This window comes from Xenopus tropicalis, chromosome 4, assembly GCF_000004195.4.
Source record: "Xenopus tropicalis strain Nigerian chromosome 4, UCB_Xtro_10.0, whole genome shotgun sequence".
NCBI classification, from domain to species: Eukaryota; Metazoa; Chordata; class Amphibia; order Anura; family Pipidae; genus Xenopus; species Xenopus tropicalis.
In genome coordinates, this window is record NC_030680.2 from 6,176,380 (window position 1) to 6,188,406 (window position 12,027).

The window sequence follows — 12,027 nt, forward strand, 5'->3', positions numbered from 1 at the left end:
CACAGGATAGATTGGCAACATAGATTTCCAAAGGTAGGCCAGCTCAGCACCGAATAAGCCGAACTTTCTTCCGCGCTGACTGAACCCCAAACAGCGGCCATATTGCTACTCCTAATAAGCGTTCTGTTGTCATGGGAACGACTGCCTCTCGGCGCCCCACCCGGAAGTGACGCCTACCGTCTTCTCGCGAGATTTCCCAGCGGCCATTTCTCCATTGATTGCGTCTGCTCCTGGCAGAGAGCTCCGCTGCGCTGTGTCCGATGTAGTTGGAGAGAAGGAAGCGGCGGCCTTCCCAGCATGCCCTGCCGACTGTGAGCCTGCCAGATCCCACACACTGCCTACGAACATGAGGCCCGGAGAAGAGAGCCACCTGGTGCCCAAAGAGGTGAGGGAGGGCCGCTGACACACGAACGGGAGCCCCCACCCCTCTGCTTGTCACCTCTGCTCTATGGGGGGCCGGCCAATGGCTTTCTCCTATCTGTTGGATCTGTGTCACAACAAAGTGCTGGAAGGGGATTCTGGGAGTTGTAGTTCTGGAACTTCTAAAGCACTCCCGATTGGGTATGCTAGGAACAGGGAGTCCAAGCAGGACCCATTGGCTTTGCCCCCCACCCTCAAGCATTACGGCTAAGAGAATAAAGGATTGCGGCCTTGGTTGTTGCTGAACTACAACTCAGTACATAAGTGTTGGAAAACTAGTTGCACTTCCTTGTTTGTATAGTTATTCCTCCCCTAAAGTGGGGTGCTTTGCTTGGGGGGGAGGTATCAATAAGCAGCCAGTATTTCAAGTGTTAACTCATGTGGCATAATAAATACCATGGGCCCCAATGGCACATTGTTATACCATGGGCACCGCTGGCAATCAGACTGCCCTGCATAATGGTATGACCCGTTATGCCGCTTACATGTTGGCGGTATTGAGCAGCCTGTGATTTTAGTGGCGGTGCTCATAGTTCTGAGTGTTTTATGGGAGCAGCTGCCCCACTGGTATTTATATAGTTAATGGTTCAGCGGTGCCAGCAGCACAGGGTGTACGTTACGTTATCGGCTTTCCAGTGACACAAGCACAGCTGGCACCGCTTTTATTTACAAAGCATTTTCAGTGCCCAAGGGCAGCGCAGGGAGTCGGGAGCAACTCCTTAGTGTGTGTGTGCTGGGCTGAGGGTACAGCCGGCAGGGAAAGGGTTATTTTGGGCAGTGTGCTGTAATGGTTATGGGGCCCGCCTATCGGCATCGGGCACCTTTGTCATAACCCAAATTCTTTTTTTAATAAGAGTATGTGCGTAATGCTGACGCCTGTAGTGGTAGTGCCCCTGGCACGGGTACCATTGGCAGCCAGCAGAGGTGTTTTCCATGTACTGGTGTTAGTCATTTACTAACAGTGGGCACTAGGGCAGTTACCCATGGCAACCAATCAAAAAAGTTAACTTTTGCAGCCCCTGCTGCGTCCTCACCCCTGGCTACTACCTGTCTGCCTCAGTGTGGTCCTCTGCCCCAGCTGGGGCAGACAGGTAGTAGCCAGGGCTGAGGCGGGGGGCTGTAGTTTGAGCTGGGGCAGATAGGTAGTAGCCAGGGCTGAGGCGGGGGGCTGTAGTTTGAGCTGGGGCAGATAGGTAGTAGCCAGGGCTGAGGCGGGGGGCTGTAGTTTGAGCTGGGGCAGATAGGTAGTAGCCAGGGCTGAGGCGGGGGGCTGTAGTTTGAGCTGGGGCAGATAGGTAGTAGCCAGGGCTGAGGCGGGGGGCTGTAGTTTGAGCTGGGGCAGATAGGTAGTAGCCAGGGCTGAGGCGGGGGGGGGGTTGTAGTTTGAGCTGGGGCAGATAGGTAGTAGCTAGGGCTGAGGCAGGGGGGGTTGTAGTTTGAGCTAGGGCAGATAGGTAGTAGCCAGGGCTGAGGTGGGGGGGGGCTGTAATTTGAGCTGGGGCAGATAGGTAGTAGCCAGGGCAGAGGCGGGCTGTAGTTTGAGCTGGGGCAGATAGGCAGTAGCCAGGGCTGAGGCGGGGGGCTGTAGTTTGAGTTGGGGCAGATAGGTAGTAGTCAGGGCTGAGGCGGGGGGGGCTGTAGTTTGAGCTGGGGCAGATAGGCAGTAGCCAGGGCTGAGGCGGGGGGGGGCTGTAGTTTGAGCTGGGGCAGATAGGTAGTAGCCAGGGCAGAGGCGGGCTGTAGTTTGAGCTGGGGCAGATAGGCAGTAGCCAGGGCTGAGGTGGGGGGCTGTAGTTTGAGTTGGGGCAGATAGGTAGTAGTCAGGGCTGAGGCGGGGGGGCTGTAGTTTGAGCTGTGGCAGATAGGTAGTAGTCAGGGCTGAGGTGGGGGGGCTGTAGTTTGAGCTGGGGCAGATAGGCAGTAGCCAGGGCAGAGGCGGGGGGGGGCTGTAGTTTGAGATGGGGCAGATAGGCAGTAGCCAGGGCTGAGGCGGGGGGCTGTAGTTTGAGTTGGGGCAGATAGGTAGTAGTCAGGGCTGAGGTGGGGGGGCTGTAGTTTGAGTTGGGGCAGATAGGTAGTAGCTAGGGCTGAGGTGTGGGGGCTGTAGTTTGAGCTCGGGCAGATAGGCAGTAGTAAGGGCTGAGGTGGGGGGGCTGTAGTTTGAGCTGGGGCAGATAAGTAGTAGTCAGGGCTGAGGTGGGAGGCTGTAGTCTGGCCAGTCTGAGGCATCCTTAGGGCAGTTGGGGCACATGTTAAACCTGGGCTGGGCACATACCCGCAGGCCATAATAAGCTCCTTATACCCGTCACTCAAAGGAGCTTTATTGGGCAATACTCTATAGGAAAACGTATTACTAGAGGGCCGGCTTATAGCTAATGGGCTAAGTGTACTAAGTGCAGACAAACTAAAACCAAAAGCTGTGGGACTGTTATGAAAAGCCAAGGCAGGATCGCTCCGTCCCTTGTTTGTTTTCGTGTCTCCTCCTCCTTCCGTGTTCCGTGCGCTTTTGTATCCCCCTGCAGCTCAGGTATGTGATATACACGCACACGCCTCCTGTCGTCACGCATGATAAGAGACGAGAGAAAAACGGCGACCAGTCTTTTCCTTGTTGCCTTTCTTAAAGGGGTAGTTGCCCTTTAAATGAACTTTTAATGTTTGAAATTAGTGGGGGGGTTTTAGCTTTTGTTGGAATTTTAACATCTTTCTGGGTGCTATGGTCCAGTTTCCCCTAGCAACCAGGGAGTGTATGGCCAGCGTCGGCCTACGGTTCCACAAGCGGGCTTCGTAGGTCTGTTAATCAGCTGGCTTCCGCTACATTGGCTCGTAAGTCAGAAGGTTTCTGCTACATTGTTTTATAAAGTCGGAGGCAGCAGTGGAGAGAATGGGGCAGAAGTGCTTCGACCCAAGTCTGACCCAGACCCACTACTTCCCAGTTACGCCCAAAGGCCTCTTCTACTTTATGGCCTGGACCTGACCAGACTCCCTTCTTATGATTCCTATATGGGTGGGATCAGTTACCACGGAGTAGGGGGGGCATCACCAAAGGGCAGGGGTCCTTTTTGAGCTATTCCTTGGTCCAGGATTCATGAGTAATGAATGTACATTGGACAGTTGCTTAGAATATAAATATATATTTTCTTGGGTTTATATCCCCTTTAACCCCCCTAGACTAGAATGTCCAAATCTTTGCTCGATGGATCAACAGGTCCATTGTCTCCATCGCCAAAAGCATTGGCTTCCCTCCCCTCGCTATTAACCAATTCGTTAAGTTCCATCGTTAACCAGTTCGTTAAGAGCGTTGCTGAAGGGCTGACATTCTGGGTCCTGATGTCACCAGCTATTTATACTCGCTGTCACCTGTTTGGTTTGTCACAAGCTCCGAGACAAGTATGCCGTGTGATTGACTGGCATCCGGGCATCTGCTGCCAACTTGCTTTTATAGATGGAACACTGCCCTGTGGAACCCCCCCCGGCAGTATTGTTGTTTGTCTATGCAGATTACCCAAATCGTTGTTTTAAATCCCAATTTTACACGCGAGTTCTCTCTTTGTCCCCAGACTTTCCCTTTGTGCCCTGCGGCAGCCACAGAGCCGGTGCCATATGGCGGAGACAGCTGCCCGGCTGGCACAGCGACACTCACGTTATCTTTGTATCCTTCTGGGCACTTACCATACACGTTACTGTCCGACGCTGGGTGTGCCCTACATGTCTAACGGTCTCGTGCGTAGCTCTCATTCTGTGCCTGCTGTCTCTTGCCCTCATTTTGGCCCCAGTTTACTGAACCATAGAGAACTGGTTTAGCCAAGAACTTGGCACAATTCAGCAGGAGGGTTATGGAAATAACCAGGACTTGCCTGGCATTAGACCAGGGGTCCTCAAACTTTTTAAACAGGGGGCTAGTTTACAGTCCCTCAGACTGTCCCCCCCCCCCGCTCCCCGCCTAAAGGCCCCCATACACAGGCCAATAGTAGCTGCCGATATCGGTCCCTTGGACCATAGCTAATTGGCCCGTGTATAGGCCCTTCCGACAGGCGTGCCCGACCGATATCTGGCCTGAAATCGGGCAGATCTCGATCGGGCAGGTTAGAAAATCTAGTCTGATCGGGGACCCCATCGGCTCGTTGATGCGGTCCCCGGACCGACTTTACCTATACCCGTCATTATAATTCGATCGTTTGGACTCTCGATATTGCCCACCCGTAGGTGAGGATATCGGGGGAAGATCCACTCGCTTGGTGACATCGCCAAGCGAGCGGATCTGCCAGTGTATGGGGACCTTAACTCCTGGCTACTACCTATCTGCCACTGCTAGGCCAAGGACCACGCTGAGGCAGGCAGGTAGTAGCCAGGGGTGAGGATGCAGCAGGGGCCGGCTAAGTGACCTTGGAGGGCCGCGGGCCTTAGTTTGAGCATTAGACGTTCTTAGCCAAAAATGCAGCTGTGGGTGCCAGACTGGTTATGAAACAGTCGACTTTTATTTGTATGTTTGCCGTTTGGTTTCATAGCCGCTACCTATTGCCGACAACTTCCCCTTTAGGCTGATAAATTATTTAGCCGCCCGGCCAGCGAGTATTAGATGTGAGATAATTACAGCGCAGAAGTAACGTTACCCCAGGGTAAATCCAAATCCTGCACCGGGGGCATTTCTGTAATTTGGGCATTAATATTGTCCGTATTAATGGAATATTATTGATTAGCCAGCACTCTGCCTGCTCCCCAGATGGATTACGGCGGCTGTGTCATTAGCATTCAGCTGTCGGGCCAGCGCTGTTCCCTTAATAAAGTGATCCGGCTGGGCTGCACCGATGTGACCAGGAAATGCAATCGGCACGTGGGCAGAACCTTAAGGAATCCAATAGCATTACTGAAGAACTTGACGTTCTTTTTTGGAACAAAAGGTGACCTTTTCAGGGTTTTTGTTTGTCAGCTTTAATGTGACACCCGGCTTGTTTATTGTGCACTTCCAGTGTGAGGCAATAGCTGCTTCAGCGGCACGGCACTAGGCCAGTTAGGGGGGGATTGGGGGTGAGTGCTTATTTGTGCCCTGGGTACCCCTGGAACTATAGCAGGGTGACTGTCACCCCAATGTTTCTATATATCTGTAACCTTGTTATGGGCTAAGGGGGCCCAGCCTGAAGGCCAGTTAGGGGGGGATTTGGGGTGAGTGCTTATTTGTGCCCTGGCTACCCCTGGAACTATAGCAGGGTGACTGTTACCCCAATGTTTCTATATATCTGTACCCTTGTTATGGGCTAAGGGGGCCCAGCCTGAAGGCCAGTTAGGGGGGGATTTGGGGTGAGTGCTTATTTGTGCCCTGGCTACCCCTGGAACTATAGCAGGGTGACTGTTACCCCAATGTTTCTATATATCTGTAACCTTGTTATGGGCTAAGGGGGCCCAGCCTGAAGGCCAGTTAGGGGGGGATTTGGGGTGAGTGCTTATTTGTGCCCTGGGTACCCCTGGAACTATAGCGGGGTGACTGTTACCCCAATGTTTCTATATATCTGTAACCTTGTTATGGGCTAAGGGGGCCCAGCCTGAAGGCCAGTTAGGGGGGGATTTGGGGTGAGTGCTTATTTGTGCCCTGGGTACCCCTGGAACTATAGCGGGGTGACTGTTACCCCAATGTTTCTATATATCTGTAACCTTGTTATGGGCTAAGGGGGCCCAGCCTGAAGGCCAGTTAGGGGGGAATTGGGGGTGAGTGCTTATTTGTGCCCTGGGTACCCCTGGAACTATAGTAACTATATGTTGGACACATATTGCAGAACTACAAGGCTGCTATTGCAGAACAGGTGTGAGGTGTAAGCTGTGCAGGGAGGGACCCCCTTTGTATCCAGCTCAGTGTAATAAGATTAAATAAAGTGATTAAGGAACCAAAGTTTCAGCTGCTTGAGGCCTTTGAGCTTGTTACATATTTACTGTTCATGGGAGAGACACATGAGGTTGGGTCACGTAAGGTAACAGAATGGGCCTTTTGGATCCTTGCCCAATAGATACTTAGGATTTACATTGCATCTAGATACCGAGAACACTATAAAAATATTTGTTCTCTAATACAAATAACATGTGAGCGGCTTTACCTCTGCAGCCCCCCTAATGCCCTGTGAGCGAGCTCTGTCAAGTAGGACAAACATTGAAAAAAACATTTTTGATCATTTTAAAAGTGCAGTAGGAGTTTCACTAAGTGCCCCATATGTTACGTTGTGCTTTATGGCTGAATATTGTACCTGCGCCGTGTATGGTGATGTACTTACTCCACATTCATTTCAGGCTGCTGGAAGAGAAGTGCATTTATCTACTGTGCGTCCAGCAGAGTGAATTATTTAGTAAAGCCCCGCAGTCCCAAAATAGTGCAAGCATCACAAGATTATTTTTAGTGCTCGCACATCTTGGAAGAATCATAGGTTTGTTCCCAGGATCATGTACAGACTGCTGTGAGTTACGATAGAGAGAAAGTAGAAGTTTCTTGTTCCTTTCAGTTCCCTGATTCTGACTCTGGAAACAGTGTAGCGGAAGTCGCTTCACATCCAGGTCCGGTTGGCTAATGCTACATTGGTTCGAAAGTCAGAACCACTAGTGCAGCCAGACAGATACAAATAACCTTTAACTTTAATACGGCTAAAAAAGGCTTATTGTGTCTTGGAAAGTTGCCTAGACTTGTTTTTGGGTTTATATCCACTTTTACAGGTTTGGGATCCATTATCCGGAAGGTTCTGAATTACAGGAAGGCCATCTCCCATAGACTTCATTATAAGTAAATCTAACTTTTTACTCTGTAATAATAAAACAGTACCTGTACTTGATCCCAACTAAGATATAATTACCCCTTATTGGGGGCAGAACAGCCCTATTGGGTTTATTTCATGGTTAAATGATTCCCTTTTCTCTGTAATAATAAAACAGTACCTGTACTTGATCCCAACTAAGATATAATTACCCCTTATTGGGGGCAGAACAGCCCTATTGGGTTTATTTAATGGTTAAATGATTCCCTTTTCTCTGTAATAATAAAACAGTACCTGTACTTGATCCCAACTAAGATATAATTACCCCTTATTGGGGGCAGAACAGCCCTATTGGGTTTATTTAATGGTTAAATGATTCCCTTTTCTCTGTAATAATAAAACAGTACCTGTACTTGATCCCAACTAAGATATAATTACCCCTTTTTGGGGGCAGAACAGTCCTGGAAAGATCCATTATCCAGAAAACCCTGAGCATTCTGGATAACAGGTCCTATACCTGTATAGAATTCCGCTGCCATACTGTTTCCTAGTATAACCTAAACTGGTGTTCCCTTAATCTCTCCAGTATAGGCTTAGATTCCCTAAACCACAGGCCAATTCTGTGTTGCTGCGACCATATTGTAACTCTGTAGTTATTCTATAGGGTAAAGACACACAGAGCTACTAGTAGCAGCTACTTGTCACGGCTGCTAAAATAGATAATGCTGATCATTTACTGATAGTTATCTTTGCCTCTTTTATTAGAGGCAATTTTCAGTATTGTCTATGGCAGGGGATTTTGTAGCCATGACAAGTAGCTCCTACTAAGTAGCTCTGTGTGTCTTCACCCATATAGTGTTATAAAATATATATGGTATAGAGCTGATATGGGATTGGAAATCTTGTTTGTATGGACCCTGTTGAGCTGCATAAAAGGTCTCCTCTCTGTTCATTCCTTAATGCTTCTTAAGGAGATCCCCTGCCTGAGCCCTGTAGCCCTTTGCTGAGATACCGGATTAGAATTATACTGATCAGTAACTCACTATGTACACTGCTCGCCTATTGTGTGCGACTGCAACCCGTACACTTTATAGTGAATTCCGACTGCGAGAGATAATGCTGTGATATTAAACTAAAGGTAAGCAAGTCATCCCTATTTATTCCTTATCAGGTACCGGCTAGTGTGGCTATGACTCTGGCTGTAGGCCCAAATAAACAGAATATAAAGATGGCCATGCTGTGTTTGGTAAGGGCATAATATTGTCCAAGGAATGGCTGCCCCTGGGGCTACACAGCGGGGTATTTATATAAACTATAGTAGGGTTTCTGTAACAAACACCGCAGCTGTACCAGTGCAGGAATGGCTGCCCCCGGGGCTACACAGCGGGGTATTTATATAAACTATAGTAGGGTTTCTGTAGCAAACACCCCAGCTGTACCAGTGCAGGAACGGCTGCCCCCGGGGCTACACAGCGGGGTATTTATATAAACTATAGTAGGGTTTCTGTAGCAAACACCCCAGCTGTACCAGTGCAGGAATGGCTGCCCCCGGGGCTACACAGCGGGGTATTTATATAAACTATAGTAGGGTTTCTGCAGCAAACACCCCAGCTGTACCGGTGCAGGAATGGCTGCCCCCGGGGCTACACAGCGGGGTATTTATATAAACTATAGTAGGGTTTCTGTAGCAAACACCCCAGCTGTACCAGTGCAGGAATGGCTGCCCCCGGGGCTACACAGCGGGGTATTTATATAAACTATAGTAGGGTTTCTGTAGCAAACACCCCAGCTGTACCAGTGCAGGAATGGTTGCCCCCGGGCTACACAGCGGGGTATTTACAGTGGTGTGAAAAACTATTTGCCCCCTTCCTGATTTCTTATTCTTTTGCATGTTTGTCACACAAAATGTTTCTGATCATCAAACACATTTAACTATTAGTCAAAGATAACACAAGTAAACACAAAATGCAGTTTTTAAATGAGGGTTTTTATTATTTAGGGAGAAAAAAAATCCAAACCTACATGGCCCTGTGTGAAAAAGTAATTGCCCCCTGAACCTAATAACTGGTTGGGCCACCCTTAGCAGCAATAACTGCAATCAAGCGTTTGCGATAACTTGCAACGAGTCTCTTACAGCGCTCTGGAGGAATTTTGGCCCACTCATCTTTGCAGAATTGTTGTAATTCAGCTTTATTTGAGGGTTTTCTAGCATGAACCGCCTTTTTAAGGTCATGCCACAACATCTCAATAGGATTCAGGTCAGGACTTTGACTAGGCCACTCCAAAGTCTTCATTTTGTTTTTCTTCAGCCATTCAGAGGTGGATTTGCTGGTGTGTTTTGGGTCATTGTCCTGCTGCAGCACCCAAGATCGCTTCAGCTTGAGTTGACGAACAGATGGCCGGACATTCTCCTTCAGGATTTTTTGGTAGACAGTAGAATTCATGGTTCCATCTATCACAGCAAGCCTTCCAGGTCCTGAAGCAGCAAAACAACCCCAGACCATCACACTACCACCACCATATTTTACTGTTGGTATGATGTTCTTTTTCTGAAATGCTGTGTTACTTTTACGCCAGATGTAACGGGACACGCACCTTCCAAAAAGTTCAACTTTTGTCTCGTCGGTCCACAAGGTATTTTCTCAAAAGTCTTGGCAATCATTGAGATGTTTTTTAGCAAAATTGAGATGAGCCATAATGTTCTTTTTGCTTAAAAGTGGTTTGCGCCTTGGAAATCTGCCATGCGGGCCGTTTTTGCCCAGTCTCTTTCTTATGGTGGAGTCATGAACACTGACCTTAATTGAGGCAAGTGAGGCCTGCAGTTCTTTAGATGTTGTCCTGGGGTCTTTTGTGGCCTCTCGGATGAGTTGTCTCTGCGCTCTTGGGGTAATTTTGGTCGGCCGGCCACTCCTGGGAAGGTTCACCACTGTTCCATGTTTTTGCCATTTGTGGATAATGGCTCTCACTGTGGTTCGCTGGAGTCCCAAAGCTTTAGAAATGGCTTTATAACCTTTACCAGACTGATAGATCTCAATTACTTTTGTTCTCATTTGTTCCTGAATTTCTTTGGATCTTGGCATGATGTCTAGCTTTTGAGGTGCTTTTGGTCTACTTCTCTGTGTCAGGTAGCTCCTATTTAAGTGATTTCTTGATTGAAACAGGTGTGGCAGTAATCAGGCCTGGGGGTGACTACAGAAATTGATATTGAAATTGAAAATTGAAATTGATAAACCACAGTTAAGTTATTTTTTAACAAGGGGGGCAATCACTTTTTCACACAGGGCCATGTAGATTTGGAGTTTTTTTTCTCCCTTAATAACGTAAACCTTCATTTAAAAACTGCATTTTGTGTTCAATTATGTTATCTTTGACTAATAGTTAACGGCTTTTGATGAGCAGAAACATTTAAGTGTGACAAACATGCAAAAGAATAAGAAATCAGGAAGGGGGCAAATAGTTTTTCACACCACTGTATATAAACTATAGTAGGGTTTCTGTAGCAAACACCCCAGCTGTACCAGTGCAGGAATGGCTGCCCCCGGGCTACACAGCGGGGTATTTATATAAACTATAGTAGGGTTTCTGTAGCAAACACCCCAGCTGTACCAGTGCAGGAATGGCTGCCCCCGGGGCTACACAGCGGGGTATTTATATAAACTATAGTAGGGTTTCTGTAGCAAACACCCCAGCTGTACCAGTGCAGGAACGGCTGCCCCCGGGGCTACACAGCGGGGTATTTATATAAACTATAGTAGGGTTTCTGTAGCAAACACCCCAGCTGTACCAGTGCAGGAATGGCTGCCCCTGGGGCTACACAGCGGGGTATTTATATAAACTATAGTAGGGTTTCTGTAGCAAACACCCCAGCTGTACCAGTGCAGGAATGGCTGCCCCCGGGGCTACACAGCGGGGTATTTATATAAACTATAGTAGGGTTTCTGTAGCAAACACCCCAGCTGTACCAGTGCAGGAATGGCTGCCCCCGGGGCTACACAGCGGGGTATTTATATAAACTATAGTAGGGTTTCTGTAGCAAACACCCCAGCTGTAGCAGTGCAGGAATGGCTGCCCCAGGGGCTACACAGCGGGGTATTTATATACATTATGCTTTAATTACTTTGATACATTTTCATTTTTTGGCATTACTGTTCCTTTAAGCTGTATGTTTGTTTTTTTGTTTTTCCCCACGTGAGAGAGATATTGTGAGTGCTTATTTGCGTTTCCATTTTGGAAAGACCCGGGTTAACCAGAGCTTGGATTTATTGTTTATTATGAGTTGGAGAGCCTTGCATCATGGGAGCACTTTTATTAAAGTTCTTTTCCTGCTGAGTGCAATCCGGAGAGATTCGGCATTATAAAGAGGAGCAATCGGTATCCATAGGGGTACCACCTATCCCTAAGGCCCCCGGCGGTGCTGTTGGAAATGCTGAGGGTACGTATAGGGGCAGTCAGAATTGCTTTTAGAATCTGTGCCATGTAATAAATATACATATAGGTTTCTTCAATCAGACTTATTTATCTATTTGTACATATTAACCGTTCTGTCTGTTACAACCGGTTGCTTATGCTGTTGGTGTGGGGCTTGTTTGCTATAGGAAAAAGCATAAATAATAAGCTAGTTGAAATACTTGATACGTTGCAGCTTACTGCTTTTCTAATGGAAATATTTTGGGGGGGTGTATTTTGTCCCCCACTTTCTTTGCTACCCCTAACTTCTGTGTTGGTGCCAATGGCTGCCAATATGTCAACATATGTGGAACATACAGGTCCTGTACCCTTAATAGAAGGTGGGGCTCTATGGACCAGGGGAACAGTTTGTTGTCATTGGGCTTATGGCCAAACAATATTAACCATTGATGGGCCAGTTCCCTACATTGTC

General features: G+C 48.1%; 1 protein-coding gene across 3 annotated transcripts in view; it reads left to right on the forward strand.

The window, feature by feature from the left end:
* The first annotated feature begins 190 nt into the window (after positions 1-190).
* usp47 (ubiquitin specific peptidase 47) overlaps positions 191-12,027 on the forward strand; it is a 52,543-nt gene continuing 40,706 nt past the window's right edge. The window contains exon 1 of one of the 3 annotated variants that reach the window (XM_031899703.1): positions 191-385. In XM_031899703.1, the coding sequence (XP_031755563.1) occupies positions 347-385 (39 nt within the window). In that variant the 5' untranslated portion in view covers positions 191-346. 3 annotated transcript variants of the gene reach the window in all.